Below are 19,361 nucleotides of genomic sequence, written 5' to 3' on the forward strand. Positions count from 1 at the left end.
ATGACTCCTTCATGTGCCCTTTTGCTGAACTATGCCAGGGTTAGTATGGCAGCCATCTATTAATGACAAAGAACAGCAATATATGTCCATCTTTTCACACTAAGGCTTATTTTTGGTTTATTTTTTTTCTTTTAAAGTTTGTAAAGTGTGAGTTATTCGGGGTGAGAGACACTATGTAAAGGTGCAGTGATTGGGGATTTGGCTGTAGCTCAGTCTCTCTCATTGTGGAGCACATTCTGCTCAGTGTAAATATTCGAGGCAAATTCTGCCCTCCATTAACTCCATGCAGAACTGTTAGCTTCACTAAGCTTGTACAGGTATAAATGAGAGCAATACTTGAACCTTCATCTTTGTTCAGGCAGAGCAAAGCAGATATGCTTCTGGAAACAGGAAAATTATTTCCCATTGTTTCTACTGGGATTTATCTTAAATCATATTAACCAAAACATACACTCTTTGCTTTGAGATGAAACAGTGAACAAATGCATAGATTACTCTGAGATCTTTTCATACTGTACCCTCTCTGAGCATCTCTCGGCATTGTCAGACATGCATCCATTGTGATAATGCTTCCTTTTTTACAGGAGTAGGGAATGAAACTTCTTTACAAATGCATCTGCAGAAAGCTTGCAAATATGAATGTAAATGGAAAGGGCGGTATCCAAAGCCCATGGTCTTCTGGAGAAATCACAAAGGACAAAGCATAAACTCATTGGCTGAGACAACAGAAGTGCAGGGTGAGCAAAAGCTTTTCACAGTAGCAAGCACCATTGCTGTGTCATGTGATACTCCGGAGATTACCTGTGCCATTGTCAACACAGAATCGGAGATGATTCAACAATCAACTGCTCAACACTTTGGTATGTAACTTTGTATGTCATTATTATTCCAGGAAACTTGCCCTCTTCTGAGCAAGTGTTACTGCTTTTTTTTATTTGGTCTATGGGGCATCATCCTGCCTATTAACAAACACAAATCTTTACATTCTGAATCTTAACTTATATCTATCCCCAAATAATTCATCTGTAACAAGTTAGGACTTTATTCTTCAAGATGCTGAGCACATGTCTGTGACCTGCTCAGCACCCTCATCTCCCATCGTATCATCTTGCAGTGTTAATTTTGATTGTGGCTGAGAATGGATTAAAGGGGCAAATGGACGCTCTTGAAATCTATGGGACTCTAACAGATGAAGGGCTTGCAGGATGATCACACTGCAACATGCAGTGTTTCTGATATAGAACTGCTTCTGCACTCCTCTCAGATGTGACTGCATTTCTATGATGGGTGAGGCATTTCTACTTCTAGAGGGATTTGTTCAATCTCATTCAAAGTGTGGCAGCTTGTGCCAGTCAGGATAGAATTTGGCCTTTCCTCTGTTATGGGGTCACTCAGGATGAGAGATTGTTTAGTGGGGCTTCTGCTGCGTCAAGGAGGGGTAGCTACATGCCAACAGTTTTGTCAATGGTCTAGGAAAGGAGCTACTGGAACAGTACATACATGTATACAGTTGGATCAGAGAGCTGCTACAACCACTCTTGCCACCACCAGTGTATTTCTTTCTCTCAAAAACACATACGCTCTCTCACACACTGCTCTCAAAATATAGCGCTCATCACAAACACCAATTGCTTAAACTTTTTGGGATGAATTTCAGCCATATTTACATATCCAGATAAGTGACCTCATTTTCAGAGTTGTTGAGCAACTCTGTTGTTGAGTTGTTACAGCTCACTTTGTCGAGCTGTAGCTCACGAAAGCTTATGCTCTAATAAATTTGTTAGTCTCTAAGGTGCCACAAGTACTCCTTTTCTTTTTGCGAATACAGACTAACACGGCTGCTACTCTGAAACCTATGGGAGAAGTGTGTGCACAGCACTCAAGAATATCTGCTTTTATTCTGGCCTCTCTTTAGGTCCCAACTTTGAATATTTTGGTCCAACACTGCAAATCACTCATATTGTACTAGGGCTGGTCAAAAAAATTTCCATCAAAACTATTTTTGGTAGAAAATTGGAGTTTTGACTAAATTAATTTTTGTGTGGAAAGTGTCTGCTTCCCTCTAACTTTTTTGATGCTTTATTAGACACCCCAAATCTAATTTTTTTTCCAGGCAAAAACTGCTGATTTTTTTAACAAAATTGGGAATTCAGAATGTTCACAAATTCATTTGTGAATATTTTATATCTGAGCTTCAACTTCCATGGTATATTGGTTAAAAATCTCAGGTGGTATTGTTATGTGACTAGATTATTCATAAGACAAGGTGGGTGAGGTAATATCTTCTATAAGACCCTCTATCTACCCAGTTACCTCCTTTAGTGCCAGTCTCCTTACAGGTTTTCATGGACATGCCTGAGTTCATCTGGATCCCACCTCCAGCTCAGCAGAGTGTAACTTCTTTGTTTTCTTCCTGTATGAATTTATTTGGTGGTGCCTCCACCCCGTCACACATTCCTGGCAGGGTCATCAGGGCAGCTTAGAAGGAACATTCTTACCACAGAGTAACTCCCACTTACATGCCAGATAGCTGGAGTCTCCCAAGAAATTATACAAACACACAATATATTCAACAAAGTAACTATATTAAATGGGAGATAAATATAACATAACAGGGTAAAACCCTACTCTCCAGGTCACAGGTGCCCATACTGATAATACCCATGAATTTCCCCAATCAGACCTTTTTTTAAATCCCCATACCGATAATACCCATAAAAATTAGTGTCCTGTTAGTACGTGTACTTTGTAGGGGCCTTTGATGACCTGTGACCATGGTATCTTCTGTGCAGCAGCAGTTAGCAATTTGGCTAACTGGGCTGAGTGCCAACAGACTCTGAATCTGCCCTTGGCCCCCCTTCCTCTCAGGGACAGTGCCTCTCCCTGAATTACCAGCTCACAGAGCCCCAGGAACCTAGGTAAGCGCCTTGGAGGTTACACTTTTATTGTACCATCTTCTCTTTGGTGAGAGTTTTCGAGCTCCATAGAGCTCTTCCTCAGACCTGTCTCTCTCACCAACAGAAGTCGTTCCAGTAAAAGAAATTACTCACCCACCTTGTCTCGCTAATATCCTGGGACCGACACAGCTACAACACTGCATAGATGATTTTTGTAAAGTAACCAGCACAGGGTGTATTTTGAATATGACAAGTAGTTCTGAAATTCCAAACACACTTTATAATAAATATAAGAGCATTTAGCTTTAAAATTTGTTTTTCCTGAGTATTCATACTAACTTGAAAGTTCTCAAAAAGGAAACACGAAAGGGTTGAGACTATGGCCAAATCCAAATTTGGTCTTTAAATTTGAACAAATACATGTGAAATATTCTTCACAATTCACTCATCTTTAGTGATAGCCCATCATAATACCAAAAATAAATAGGCTTCGTAGAATTCGATTTTTATTGTTTTACAATTTTGACATATAATAATGTTTTGTTTTTAAGCATTTTTTATTTTTATCATTTTAAATGTTCATAGTTATGCAAAATTATGGGTTTTAAGGGGTTTTTAGATGTTTACCAATTTACATTTTTACAGTTAGAGAAAATTATGGTGGGTTGAGACAAACGGGTGTCAGACAATAATTATTTAATGACAGTAGATATTGAAATTCAAAAAAAACTTTATAACCATTAAAATACAAATTGTGAACATTGTATATCAAAATATACAAAGTAAGATATCCTTAATTCAGACTCTAATAAATTCTCAAGCAACATTTTTCTTTCTTTGCCTATTTATACATTTTTATAATTATTGGTAGAAATGTTTTCCCTCTGTTTGTGGATGGTGAAACCAAAGTTTATTGACATTTATCAATAAAAATTGAATCCTTCTGAACCTAAAGACTAGCTACATGGCAATAGACATTTGGAAGAGACGCTTTTTCCATCATGAGAGTCAGGTCTCACACAAAACCAGAAGAATGATAAATATTCTAGATGAGGGCCAGTTCACTATTAAGTGAATTGGAGGTTATTAGAATACATAAGATTGGGAATGCAGTTCTGTGGGGGAAGGCATTCTGGGACTGGCTGTTTAGCTCATTTATAAGCTTAATGTAAATGTTCACAGTGTAGTCTGATAGAGCAATTAGCAACAGAAAAGTAAGTACATGTATTTTGGATTTTGTTGTAATTCCCTGAGACACTGAAGGCAGGCCTCTATTATTCCATATGAAATATATTCTCTCTCATTCTCTGTCAAAGTATAAAGAGAACCGTACTTGAGAGAATGAGAAAAAAATCCATCATTGTTTAGGTCCAAAACTGTAACACCTAGAAATACCTCCCATGTTTGAGGCTACATTGTGGTGATAGTAACATGTTCTATCTTTCAGTAGGTTTCTTAATCTGTTTCTTGCTGTTTATTGCTGTGACTGTCGAACATTTTTTTGGAAAATGCGAAAGTAAGTTTAACTTTTTTTGTTGTTTAATTTGCATAAGGTGTACGTTTTTAACAGTGAGGGTGATTTAGTTGGAGATTGGCCCTGCTTTGAGCAGGGGGTTGGACTAGATGACCTCCTGAGGTCCCTTCCAACCCTGACATTCTATGATTCTATGATTAACCACTGGAACAATTTACCAAGGGTTGCGATGGATTCTCCATCCCTGACAATTTCTAAATCAGGATTGGATGTTTATCTAAAAACTCTGCTCTGGGAATTATTTTGGGGAAGTTCTCTGGCTTATGTTCTACAGGTGATCAGACTAGAATATTAGAATGGTCTCTTTTTGCCTTGAGATCAATGGAAAAACTGTGAAGTGAATGAGGTTAATTTTCCTTGAAAGAAACAAGGAGAAGCTGACTGAAAGCAGCAGAGAGAACACAATGCTGGTCAAATTTACTGATAGCAAAACTACTGGATCCAAATATTGGTCCACATGAACCTCACTGAAGGTGGCTAATTTATGATGTTTAAAATACAATTAGTGAATTTTAACATGAACTAAGTACATTGATCAATTTTAATCTTTTACAGGCCAGTTCCAGAATGTGATTGGTGAGTTTGGCCTCATTTCTAAGCAGTTGCGCTCAGATTTTGTTTTCATTTTCTATTTGGTTCACTGAAAAAATGTATTTCCTATCATTTCAATTCTCCACACTAGTTGCTCAATAATCCACTTTGCAAGAGGAACTAATAAACAATCAAAACACAAAAACCCTTTAACTGTAGGGCTCAGATTTTGAAAATGCTCAGTTGAGTGAAAGCTCATTTTACCCACATGAATAGTCCATTGGATTAAGTGGACCAAATACAGGTTTTACTTAGTCTTTATTGGCACAGTACTCTTTTTCTTAAACATTAAGAACATAAGAATGGCCACACTGGGTCAGACCAGTGATCCATCTAACCCACTATCCTGTCTTCTGATAGTGGCTGGTGCCAAAGAGAATGAACGGAACAGCGCATTTTATCAGCATTACCTGTTGTCCAGTACCAGCTTCTGGTAGTCAGAGGCTTAGGGACACCCAGAGCACAGGCTTGCGTCCCTGACCATGTTGGCCAATAGCTATTGATGGACCTAATTTCCATGAACTTATCTAATTTTTTAAAACTTATTTATACTTTTGGCCGTCATCCCCTAGCAATGAGTTCCATGGATTGAGTGTGTGTTGTGTGTTTGGTTTAAACCATCTGCTGCCTATTAATTTTATCAGGTAACCCCTAGTTCTTGTGTTATGCAAAGGGGTAAATAATATTTGCCTTTTCTCTTTCTCTACACCATTCATGATTTCTTAGATCTCTGTTATATTCCCCCTTTGTCATCTCTTTTCCAAGCTGAACAGTCCTAGTCTTCTTGTATGGGAGCTGTATCATTAATCATTTTTGTTGTCCTTCTCTGCACTTTTACCAATTTTAACATATTTTTTTAGATGGGGTGACCAGAACTGCACACGGTATCCAAGGTGTGGGCGTACCATGGATATATAGCGTGTCGTCATGTTATTTTCAGTCTTATCTATCTCTTTCCTAACAGTTCCTAACATTCTGTTAGCTTTTTTTTTACTGCTGACGCACATTTAGCGGATGTTTTCGGAGAACTATCTATGCTTTTGAGAATTTTGCCTGAGTTACCTGAGTTTGCCTGAATAAGACTTATGGATTTGGCCAAATGTGAACTGAGGGTGCTTAGTACCTCACAGAAACAGGCAGTAACACACAGAGCTAGCCACATAAGCTACCTACCTAATCTAACTCTTTTTTCTTTTTTTGCAAAAATATTTTTTGCACATCTTTTTATCCTCCTCCCTTCTTTCTCTGTGTTTTGGCTGGGAAAGCTACATTTGCTCTGGAACCAGTGATGTCTGAGGCCTTCTCACCTGCTTCAGAGGCAGCTACTTGATCTTTTTACAGCAGCTGGGAGCCTCATCTGCTGCTCTCACAAGTTCAGCATGTGTGGTTGTCCATTTCATGGTTGATCTGGGAGCTCTCGAGAGATCTTGCTGTAAGGTTGACAAGTGTATTCTGTCTCATCTTGTGTATCAAAAACTTCCTTAAAGATGAGCCTCGATCTGGAATTTGACTCAGGATTTTATGGGGTGCCAATGTGAAGTACCAGGGTCATGAGCTCTCAGTGACCGGCTTTGTTTCAGTCTTGTTTCTTCTTCAGGATCACACCTAACTAAAACCCATGACAAGTTGCCCACTATACAGAACACTTTTTTACAGAAGAAGGCAAAAATATGTATTTATTCAACTCTGTCTTTCCATTGCAGACCAAGTGCAGAGGAAAAGAGGTAAGTTAGTATTGATTTATGTAGCCTTCTAAGCAGGCCAGGGTTAAATGGTACATCCGATGGAACTGTGTGTACTTTATATTTATTGACAAGAGCACAACTCTCTCTCAGTGTAGTCCACTGTACTGCACTGGTGAATTTCATCCCTATTATAATTCCAGTGAAGTCAGTACAGTTAGAACAGGGAAGGATTAGGTTGCAGCATTTTTTTCAGAGTATTTTGGATATTCCTATTGGAACAAATGTAATGTCATTAATTCCCAGAAAGAGGATAACTATGAAGGTTAGATTTTACCTAACCTTTGCATAGTGCTTGATATGATAGGAGCCAGATTTCAAATACAGCATGAACCTGGATGAAGATATTATGAAAACAGTGATCCTACACTGTGAAGAATAGATAATATTGCTTGATGATACAAGAGATAGTGAGAGTGTGAAATAGTGGTTATATATGTATAACATAAAACAAGTATTAAAGATTAAAGACTGTCATATGTGGCTCATTAAATAAGCCATTCATTAAGTTAACAATTCAATCAGCCAATTGTAACATTAACCAAATTTCCAATGACAAAATGCACATTTTGAACTGATTTAATCTGTTGCAGAGCAATCCCGCAATGACTATGGTAAGTTTGCAATGATTTCTAAGCAGTTGATCTCGGATACATTTCTCTTTCAGAAATGTATATTCTATTTTACTGAGCCGTCTAATTGATCTAGCTGCCTAATCTGTCACATTTACCGAAATACTTTTAATATTTCATGCTAGAATATAAATCCCTCATAGCAGGCAACTATATATATAATATAAAAAATATTGTGATGGGGCAAAGCCAGATGGCTATAGAAAAGTATTGGGAGATAGATATATTAGCTCCAGGCTAAACAAATCCCTGGTACCAGGATAAGTTAAATAACAGCTGCTCCAGGTCAGTTAAGACACCTGGGGCCAATTTAAAAACCTTCCAGAAGGCAGGGAGAAAGCTAGGTTGATTGGGACACCTGAAGCCAATCAGGGACTGGCTGAAACTAGTTAAAAGCCTCCCATTTAGTGAGGTGGGTGTGGATGTTAGGAGCTGTGGGAGGAAGTTGTGCTGTTGGAGAGACTGAGCAGTACACACCATATCAGGCACAAGGAAGGAGGCCCTGAAGTAAGGGTGAAGTGGAGCATGAGGAAGTGGGGGCTTCTGTGGGGAAGTAGCCCAGGGAATTGTATGTGTCATGTTTCTAAAAGGTCAGCTACCATAGCTGATACTATTAGGATCCCTGGGCTGGAGCCTGGAGTAGAGGGGAGGCCCCGGCTCTCCCCTTTGCCCCCCGCCCGTCCGATTAATCACTGAGACTGGGAGACAACTGAGACTGTGCAAGGGAGGATAGCTTCTCTTCACCTCCCTCGCTGGCTTATGACAAAAATGGCTCAGTAGACTGTGACCCTTGTCTCTAGAGAGAGAAGGGTTACATGGAGGGTCACTGAACCTCTGAGGCTAGCGAAATCCTCCAGGAAATGCGGGACCCACGGAGATAAGGACAGAGCTTTGTCACTAATATATAATAAAATTGCCCATTCCCTATATGATGGCCTGGACCCCCTGGGATGTCACCTGGTGTGCAGAGACACCACTGAGTCAGACTATTTTGCCAGCCTGGGCCCCCTTTTACCTGGTCTTGCTGGGCTAGCTTTTCTAGCTAAGCACACAGGCAGGGCCACACACAGCTGCACAGACAGACAGAGATCCACTCTGGGAAGGCTCAGCTTAAGGGGCTTGCCACTTGCAGATGTCCACCCCACTTGGAGTACAAATCCAAAATTATATGAAATTTGCCTTTTCCCTCAATGTGGAGGAGGGTATGCACAATTTCTTGCCCCCCATTCCCCCAGGTAGAAATCACACAAACTGAGTTGTATTGTAAATGAGAAATAAATGTATTAACTATAACAGGAGTATTTAAAGTAGTTAAGGAGGTAGCAGACAGAACAGGGCACATTACTAAGAAAATAAAACAGAGCATGCAAACTACGCTTAATACACTAAAGAAACTGGTTGCATGTAAGGTCTCACCCTAAATGTGATTCTAATAATCTTATTCACAGGCCTGACACCCTTCCAGCCTGGGTCCAGTTGTTTCCCCCAGTTCAGTCTTAGTTGTTTCCAGGAGTCATCTTGGGTGGGGTAGCAGGGAAGAACTGATGACCTGGATTACCTCACTTCCCACCCTTAAATAGGATTTGCATAAGACGGGAGTACTTTGTTTCCTAGTTTGACACCCACCCCCCAGCTTCTCCTGGAAAAGTACAGAATTCAAGATGGGTTCCAGTAGCAGGTGACATGGTCACATGCCTCTGTAGGGCCCCTGTGGCCATTCTTCACAGGCTGAACCACAAGTTCACAGGAAGACTAAGGTCTTTTACAGTCCATTGTCTCTTGCTGATGGGCCATCAGCACTGTCCGGCTTTTTCATTATTGTACCTGAAGTGTTAGCAGGGGGCGTCATCCAAAGTAGCATAGTTGAAATATAGATACATAGTCAATATTCCTAATTTCAGATACAGAAATGATACATGCATACACACTTTTTTCTGCATGAAATGCCATCTGATAGAGCTGATGGAGGAAAAGATCCGAGGTTTGGAGATGCAGGTGGAAAGTCTGGTTGAGTTTAGGAAGGGCTTTGAGCAGATGATGGAGCAAAGACATGAGGTATCTGAAGGGAAAAGCTCAGACTCACAGATGGAAGCAGGGCTGGGGAATTTTGAGGGGAGCCTGGGTGAGGAAAGTGGTCAGTGGAAGCATGTGACTAAAAGAACCAGGCAGAGGAAAAGACGGGCTAGTGAAGGAGAAATAGAGCTTAGGAACAGGTTTGCAGAGTTGGAAAATGAAGAAGGGGCTCAGCAGGTACTTGTTGAAGGTGGAAGGGTAAGGAAGAAGAGAAGAGAGGCTAGTTCTATAGGAAAAGTGGAAGAATCAAGGGGGACTACACCAAATATGAGCCCCAGGAGGATACAGGATGGGTTGAAGAGAATTATAAGGGAAAATAGGAATGGAAAGAACTTGCAGCCAGAGGGAACAGGGGAGAGACTGGAGAATAGCACTGTCACCAGGAAAAGGCAGGTCTATGTGATAGGGGACTCTTTATTGAGAAGAATAGACAGGCCTGTAACTAGAGCTGATCCAGAGAATAGAAGGGTGTGCTGTCTTCCGGGTGCTAAGATATGGGATGTAGACCTGAGGTTGAAAAGGATCCTAAAGGGAGCGGGAAAGAATCCCCTAATTATCCTTCATGTGGGAACAAATGATACGGCTAGATTCTCGCTGGAAAGTATTAAGGGAGACTATGCTAGGCTGGGGAAGACGCTTAAGGAAATTGAGGTTCAGGTGATCTTAAGTGGGATCCCTCCTATTCCTAGAGAAGGGCAACAAAGGTGTGACAAGATTATGACTGTCAACAAATGCAGTGGTGCTATAAGGAGGGCTTTGGGATGTATGGCCACTGGGAGGCATTCACAGACAGAGGACAGTTCTCTCGGGATGGACTTCTTCTGAGTAGGGAAGGAAATAGACTTCTAGGATCGAGGCTGGCACAACTGATAGAGAGCTTTAAACTAGGAATTAGGGGGAGATGGTTGGGAGATGTCCAGGTAATCTCCACGCCAGATTTTAGCATTGAGAGGGAAGAAGACGAAGTAAGAAAGGATACAGCTGTGGGTAGGAGAATGTATATAAGGAGCGAGGGCGGTGTGGATACTAGTCTAATAGGTTATACTGGCTGTAGAATGACTGTGCCTAATAGGGTACAAAATGTGAGCGAGGCCAAACAGCAAAAATTAAGATGTTTGTACACCAATGCGAGGAGCCTAGGTAACAAAATGGAGGAACTAGAGCTACTGGTGCAGGAAGTGAAACCAGATATTATAGGGATAACAGAAACATGGTGGAATAGTAGTCATGACTGGACTACAGGTATTGAAGGGTATGTGCTGTTTAGGAAGGACAGAAACAAAGGTGAAGGTGGTGGAGTAGCATTGTATATCAATGATGAGGTAGAATGTAAAGAAATAGGAAGCGATGCAATGGATAAGACAGAGTCCGTCTGGGCAAAAATTACATTGGGGAAGATAACTAGGAGAGGCTTTACTATGATAGTGCTTGGGGTGTGCTATAGACCTCCGGGATCTAATTTGGATATGGATAGAGCCCTTTTTAATGTTTTTAATCAAGTAAATACTAATGGAAATTGCGTGATCACGGGAGACTTTAACTTCCCAGATGCAGACTGGAGGACCAGTGCTAGTAATAATAATAGGGCTCAGATTTTCCTAGATGAGATAGCTGATGGATTCCTTCATCAAGTAGTTGCTGAACCGACTAGAGGGGATGCCATTTTAGATTTAATTTTGGTGAGTAGCGAAGACCTCATAGAAGAAATGGTTGTAGGGGACAATCTTGGCTCAAGTGATCATGAGCTAATTCAGTTCAAACTAAATGGAAGGATTAACAAAAATAAATCTGCCACTAGGGTTTTTGATTTCAAAAGGGCTGACTTTCAAAAATTAAGGAAATTAGTTAGGGAAGTGGATTGGACTGAAGAATTTATGGATCTAAAGGTAGAGGAGGCCTGGGATTACTTTAAATCAAAGCTGCAGAAGCTATCGGAAGCCTGTATCCCAAGAAAGGGGAAAAAATTCATAGGAAGGAGTTGTAGACCAAGCTGGATGAGCAAGAATCTTAGAGAGGTGATTAAGAAGAAGCAGAAAGCATACAGGGAGTGGAAGATGGGAGGGATCAGCAAGGAAAGCTACCTAATTGAGGTCAGAACATGTAGGGATCAAGTGAGAGAGGCTAAAAGTCGAGTAGAGTTGGAGCTTGCAAAGGGAATTAAAACCAATAGTAAAAGGTTCTATAGCCATATAAATAAGAAGAAAACTAAGAAGGAAGAAGTGGGGCCGCTAAACACTGAGGATGGAGTGGAGGTTAAAGATAATCTAGGCATGGCCCAATATCTAAACAAATACTTTGCCTCAGTCTTTAATAAGGCTAAAGAGGATCTTAGGGATAATGGTAGCATGACAAATGGGAATGAGGATATGGAGGTAGATATTACCATATCTGAGGTAGAAGCGAAAGTGAAACAGCTTAATGGGACTAAATCAGGGGGCCCAGATAATCTTCATCCAAGAATATTAAAGGAATTGGCACCTGAAATTGCAAGCCCATTAGCAAGAATTTTTAATGAATCTGTAAACTCAGGAATAATACCGAATGATTGGAGAATTGCTAATATAGTTCCTATTTTTAAGAAAGGAGGAAAAAAAAGTGATCCGGGTAACTACAGGCCAGTTAGTTTGACATCTGTAGTATGCAAGGTCCTGGAAAAAATTTTGAAGGAGAAAGTAGTTAAGGACATTGAAGTCAATGGTAAATGGGACAAAATACAACATGGTTTTACAAAAGGTAGATCGTGCCAAACCAACCTGATCTCCTTTTTTGAAAAGGTAACAGATTTTTTAGATAAAGGAAACGCAGTGGATCTAATTTACCTAGATTTCAGTAAGGCATTTGATACCGTGCCACATGGGGAATTATTAGTTAAATTGGAGAAGATGGGGATCAATATGAACATCAAAAGGTGGATAAGGAATTGGTTAAAGGGGAGACTGCAACGGGTCCTACTGAAAGGCGAACTACCAGGCTGGAGGGAGGATACCAGTGGAGTTCCTCAGGGATCGGTTTGGGGACCAATCTTATTTAATCTTTTTATTACTGACCTTGGCACAAAAAGTGGGAGTGTGCTAATAAAGTTTGCAGATGATACAAAGCTGGGAGGTATTGCCAATTCAGAGAAGGATCGGGATATTATACAGGAGGATCTGGATGACCTTGTAAACTGGAGTAATAGTAATAGGATGAAATTTAATAGTGAGAAGTGTAAGGTTATGCATTTAGGGATTAATAACAAGAATTTTAGTTATAAGTTGGGGACGCATCAATTAGAAGTAACGGAAGAGGAGAAGGACCTTGGAGTATTGGTTGATCATAGGATGACTATGAGCTGCTAATGTGATATGGCTGTGAAAAAAGCTAATGTGGTCTTTGGATGCATCAGGCGAGATATTTCCAGTAGAGATAAGGAGGTGTTAGTACCGTTATACAAGGCACTGGTGAGACCTCACCTAGAATACTGTGTGCAGTTCTGGTCTCCCATGTTTAAAAAGGATGAATTCAAATTGGAGCAGGTTCAGAGAAGGGCTACTAGGATGATCCGAGGAATGGAAAACTTGTTTTATGAAAGGAGACTTAAGGAGCTGGGCTTGTTTAGCCTAACTAAAAGAAGGTTGAGGGGAGATATGATTGCTCTCTATAAATATATCAGAGGGATAAATACAGGAGAGGAATTATTTCAGGTCAGCACCAATGTGGACACAAGAACAAATGAGTATAAACTGGCCACCAGGAAGTTTTAGACTTGAAATTAGACGAAGGTTTCTAACCATCAGAGGAGTGAAGTTTTGCAATAGCCTTCCAAGGGAAGCAGTGGGGGCAAAAGATCTATCTGGCTTTAAGATTCTACTCGATAAGTTTATGGAGGAGCTGGTATGATGGGATAATGTGATTTTGGTAAGTAATTGATCTTTAAATATTCAGGGTAAATAGGCCAAATCCCCTGAGATGGGATATTAGATGGATGGGATCTGGGTTACCCAGGAAAGAATTTTCTGTAGTATCTGGCCGGTGAATCTTGCCCATATGCTCAGGGTTTAGCTGATTGCCATATTTGGGGTCGGGAAGGAATTTTCCTCGAGGGCAGATTGGAGAGGCCCTGGAGGTTTTTTGCCTTCCTCTGTAGCATGGGGCATGGGTGACTTGAGGGAGGCTTCTTTGCTCCTTGAAGTCTTTAAACCATGATTTAAGGACTTCAATAGCTCAGACATAGGTGAGATTTTTTGTAGGAGTGGGTGGGTGAGATTCTGTGGCCTGCACTGTGCAGGAGGTCGGACTAGATGATCAGAATGGTCCCTTCTGACCTTAGTATCTATGAATCTATAAATAGGATAATCCTATTCAGTGTATTATAACCTTTCAAATGATACCTTACAAGAGTTATCTTGCATAAAACATATCTTAGTTATGTCATATTCCTACACAAACATATTTTCATAAAGAATATGGAGTATAACTATGCTTCCAGAGTAATGCAAATTTATAAGAATCCTTCTTGTTGTGCCTGTATCATCCTGAACTAATTCTCCAGCTTCAGAAGATTTAAAAATTATCTCCAGTCATCAGTGAGACAGACACAACTGAATAATGTAACTGTCCTAATGTGCATCAAGACAATACCAGGGAACTAGATGTAAATAAGATTGCTGACAGTTTCATCCAGAAAGTTACAGTGAGACATAATGTCTTTAAATTGGTACGTTAGTGAAAACAGCTTGCAGGTGATTGCAATGGTTTTAATATAATGTAATTTATGATAATGTAATTACGTAGTTCATAACGATTTAATCATTATTAAAATATTAAAAATATCAGTGATAGACAAATTCAAATAATTAGAATAGGAAAGAAGTATATAAATATGCTGAAAATAGCCTCCCCCCAAAACTGGCAGAGTGCACCACCACCCTGCCCAGCACAAACCCCTCTTCAATAGCACCCGCCAGCCCAAAAAAAAAAAAAAAGGTCAGTGTCTATAGAACAGGAGAAAAACTCTTCCGTTATTCACATCTGTGTCATTCCTTTTCAGACCGACTATGGATGGAAATGGGTAAGTTTAATTGATTTATGTAGGTTTTCACTCAAGTAGAAAGGGATGGAGCATATAATGGAATTACAGATGCTTCATATTTGCAGATCAAAGCAGTGCTCCCTTTCAGAGCAATCCACCGCACAGCAGTGGCCAAGTCCATCTCTGCTGTAACTTCAGTAATGTCAGTGTAGTTACATCAGGGAAAAATAGGTCCCAGGGTTTCTTCTGCAATCTTGTTATAATTGCAGCTAACAAACCCCTATCCGAACTCAATCCCTCCTCCCATTTAAATTTTTTTTTACTAAAGAAAATTGTGAACTTTCTTTTTAGATCAACTGCAGAGGGAATGGGGTAAGTTTACATTGATTTCTGTAAGCTTCTACTCAAGCTACGAAGATAGGGAAAAGTTATTGAAGCTGTATTGGTCCCAGAATATTAGAGAGACAAGGTGGGTAAAGTAAAGTCTTTCATTGAACCAACTTCTGTTGGTGAAAGAGACAAGCTTTCAAGCTTACAGAGAGCTTTTTTTTTTCTTTCAGATCTGGGAACAGCTCTGCAGAACTGTTGGTCTCTTTCAATGACAGAATTTGACCCAATAAAAGATATTGCCTCACCCACCTTTTCTCCCTTAAAAAAGCAAGAATAGATTTGTAAAAATGTTTATTTTATCTCAGTTAAACAATGTGCCCATGTGCAAGCTGTGAGCTCCCTGCCAATTATTTCAAAATACAAAATCAGATAAAAACTTCACTCCTTCTGTCTGACAAGACCTCAACATATTGGGGAGTTCTGAAGCATGCTCTGAAAGTTTGGCAATCCAGGCTATTTCAGACCTAGGTCATGAGGGTATTCCAAAGCCCCAAGAACTTTATATAGAGCGCTCTGTCACCAGCAACTTTATATTAAGGAGATCTAGCCTCAGCTTCTTTGCTGATTGCAGCTGTGGCATGACATGAAGGAATTGCATGTGATATATATTCATTATCTAGAGTGCTGCTCCATGTCAGTGGAGTCTATTACACAGCAGTGGCTAAATTCATCCTTGTTGTGAAGTCGGTGCGATTACCTCAAGGATGAATTAGGTGACAAATGTTGGTTTATTTAATTCTTAGCAAGAGGGTGAACCTGTAGAGTGGATTTCTGCTAATCTTTGCATAATCTGCTAAACTTTGATCATATGAGAAGCAAATATTAAATACAAGTGGGATTGGTAATTAATGCAGTGACCATCATATATTGTGAAAAAAAATATTTTACATTTTCTTGGAAGACATGAGAAAGAACCAGTGATGACAGGCTGGGAGCAGCAGGATGGTGGTAAAATATATAGATAGCACAATATATTTGGCACTACGTGGATCATTGAATAAGGTTGATTGGTGCTATTCACAAAGTTAAAAATTCAGTTAGCTAAATGTATTCTTAAACGTTCAAGAACCAAAAATAATAATCCATCTAATTTAATCTGTTGCAGTCCAATTCTGTAATGATTGTGGTAAGTTTGCACTGATTTGTAAGTAGTGATTTTTCAGATTTTTTTTTTCTGCTTTGCAATGTATATCCTATATTTCTAAAAAAAGAAAAGGAGTACTTGTGGCACCTTAGAGACTAACAAATTTATTTGAGCATAAGCTTTCGTGAGCTACAGCTCACTTCATTGGATGCATTTGGTGGAAAATACAGTGGGGAGATCTATATACACACACAGAGAACATGAAACAATGGGTTTTATCATACACACTGTAAGGAGAGTGATCACTTAAGATGAGCCATCACCAGCAGTGGGGGGGGGAGGAGGAGGAAAACCCTTCATGGTGACAAGCAAGGTGGGCCATTTCCAGCAGTTAACAAGAACATCTGAGGAACAGTGGGGGGTGGGGTGGGGTGGGGTGGAGAAATAACATGGGGAAATAGTTTTACTTTGTGTAATGACTCATCCATTCCCAGTCTCTATTCAAGCCTAAATTAATTGTATCCAGTTTGCAAATTAATTCCAATTCAGCAGTCTCTCGTTGGAGTCTGGTTTTGAAGCTTTTTTGTTGAAGTATAGCCACACTCAGGTCTGTAATCGAGTGATCGGAGAGATTGAAGTGTTCTCTGACTGGTTTTTGAATGTTCTAATTCTTGACGTCTGATTTGTGTCCATTTATTCTTTTACGTAGAGACTGTCCAGTTTGACCAATGTACATGGCAGAGGGGCATTGCTGGCACATGATGGCATCTATCACATTGGTAGATGCGCAGGTGAAAGAGCCTCTGATAGTGTGGCTGATGTGATTAGGCCCTATGATGGTATCCCCTGAATAGATATGTGGAGAGAGTTGGCAACGGGCTTTGTTGCAAGGATAGGTTCCTGGGTCAGTGGTTCTGTTGTGTGGTTGCTGGTGAGTATTTGCTTCAGGTTAGGGGGCTGTCGTAAGCAAGGACTGGCCTGTCTCCCAAGATCTGTGAGAGTGATGGGTCGTCCTTCAGGATAGGTTGTAGATCGTTGATGATGCGTTGGAGAGGTTTTAGTTGGGGGCTGAAGGTGATGACTAGTGGCGTTCTGTTATTTTCTTTGTTGGGCCTGTCCTGTAGTAGGTGACTTCTGGGTACTCTTTTGGCTCTGTCAATCTGTTTCTTCACTTCAGCAGGTGGGTATTGTAGTTCTAAGAATGTATAATAGAGATCTTGTAGGTGTTTGTCTCTGGCTGAGGGGTTGGAGCAAATGCGGTTATATTGTAGAGCTTGGCTGTAGACAATGGATAGTGTGGTATGATCTGGATGAAAGCTAGAGGCATGTAGGTAGGAATAGCGGTCAGTAGGTTTCCGATATAGGGTGGTGTTTATGTGACCATTGTGTATTAGCACCGTAGTGTCCAGGAAGTGGATCTCTTGTATGGACTGGTCCAGGCTGAGGTTGATGGTGGGATGGAAATTGTTGAAATCATGGTGGAATTCCTCAAGGGCTTCTTTCCAATGGATCCAGATGATGATGATGTCATCAATGTAGCGCAAGTAGAGTAGGGGCATTAGGGGACGAGAGCTGAGGAAGCGTTGTTCTAAGTCAGCCATAAAAATGTTGGCATACTGTGGGGCCATGCGGGTACCCATCGCAGTGCCGCTGATTTGAAGGTATACATTGTCCCCAAATGTGAAATAGTTATGGGTGAGGTCAAAGTCACAAAGTTAAGCCACCAGGTTAGCCGTGACATTATCGGGGATACTGTTCCTGACGGCTTGTAGTCCATCTTTATGTGGAATGTTGGTGTAGAGGGCTTCCACATCCGTAGTGGCTAGGATGGTGTTTTTAGGAAGATCACCAATGGATTGTAGCTTCCTCAGGAAGTCAGTGGTGTCTCGAAGATAGCTGGGAGTGCTGGTAGCGAAGGGCCTGAGGAGGGAGTCTACATAGCCAGACAATCCTGCTGTCAGGGTGCCAATGCCTGAGATGATGGGGCGTCCAGGATTTCCAGGTTTATGGATCTTGGGTAGCAGATAGAATACCCCAGGTCGGGGTTCTAGGGGTGTGTCTGTGCGGATTTGTTCTTGTGCTTTTTCAGGGAGTTTCTTGAGCAAATGCTGTAGTTTCTTTTGTTAACTCTCAGTGGGATCAGAGGGTAATGGCTTGTAGAAAGTGGTGTTGGAGAGCTGCCTAGTAGCCTCTTGTTCATACTCCGACCTATTCATGATGACGACAGCACCTCCTTTGTCAGCCTTTTTGATTATGATGTCAGAGTTGTTTCTGAGGCTGTGGATGGCATTGTGTTCTGCATGGCTGAGGTTATGGGGCAGTGATGATGCTTTTCCACAATTTCAGCCCATGCACGTTGCGGAAGCACTCTATATAAAGTCCAGTCTGCTGTTTCGACTTTCAGGAGGAGTCCACCCAGAATCCTTCTTTTTGTAGTGTTGGTAGGAAGGTCTCTGTGGGTTAATATGTTGGTCAGAGGTGTGTTGGAAATATTCCTTGAGTCGGAGACGTCGAAAATAGGATTCTAGGTCGCAACAGAACTGTATCATGTTCGTGGGGGTGGAGGGGCAAAAGGAGAGGCCCCGAGATAGGACAGATTTTTCTGCTGGGCTAAGAGTATAGTTGGATAGATTAACAATATTGCTGGGTGGGTTATGGGAACCACTGTTGTGGCCCCTTGTGGCATGTAGTAGTTTAGATAGCTTAGTGTCCTTTTTCTTTTGTAGAGAAGCAAAGTGTGTGTTGTAAATGGCTTGTCTAGTTTTTGTAAAGTCCAGCCACGAGGAAGTTTGTGTGGAAGGTTGGTTCTTTATGAGAGTATCCAGTTTTGAGAGCTCATTCTTAATCTTTCCCTGTTTGCTGTAGAGGATGTTGATCAGGTGGTTCCGCAGTTTCTTTGAGAGTGTGTGGCACAAACTGTCTGTATAGTCTGTGTGGTATGTAGATTGTAATGGATTTTTTACCTTCAGTCCTTTTTGGTATGATGTCCATCTGTTTGCATTTGGAGAGGAAGATGATGTCTGTCTGTATCTGTACGAGTTTTTTCATGAAGTTGATAGATTTCCACTCTATACGGCTAAATGCAGTGCCTTGCATAATGACAGGTTTCAGAGTAGCAGCTGTGTTAGTCTGTATTCCCAAAAAGAAAAGGAGTACTTGTTTTGCGAATACAGATTAACACGGCTGCTACTCTGAAACCTATATTTCTAAACTTTCTACTTTGTCTCATTTACCTCAAAATGTCCAGCAGTTTTATTTCTAGAGTGTCTGATCACCTTACAAATCAGCACTCTGATAAAGTGTCTCATATTGTCTATATGCCTCCCGAAAGCTAGCAGGCAATAATTATTAAACATTTTTTTGCAAATTTCCTACTTTTTCCCTTTGTTTTCCTTTTTGCAGCTGTG

The 19,361-nt window shown here is 40.7% G+C and overlaps 1 protein-coding gene across 1 annotated transcript in view; it reads left to right on the forward strand.

Annotated features, from left to right (window-relative positions):
- LOC119847427 (butyrophilin-like protein 2) overlaps positions 1-19,361 on the forward strand; it is a 37,468-nt gene that overhangs the window by 11,326 nt on the left and 6,781 nt on the right. The window contains exons 7-11 of the mRNA XM_043501676.1: positions 585-860; positions 4,348-4,413; positions 4,987-5,007; positions 6,726-6,746; positions 7,358-7,378. Of these exons, the coding sequence (XP_043357611.1) occupies positions 585-860; positions 4,348-4,413; positions 4,987-5,007; positions 6,726-6,746; positions 7,358-7,378 (405 nt within the window). The remainder of the gene's footprint in view (positions 1-584; positions 861-4,347; positions 4,414-4,986; positions 5,008-6,725; positions 6,747-7,357; positions 7,379-19,361) is intronic.

Source organism: Dermochelys coriacea, chromosome 23 (genome assembly GCF_009764565.3).
Source record: "Dermochelys coriacea isolate rDerCor1 chromosome 23, rDerCor1.pri.v4, whole genome shotgun sequence".
Lineage (NCBI taxonomy): Eukaryota > Metazoa > Chordata > Testudines > Dermochelyidae > Dermochelys > Dermochelys coriacea.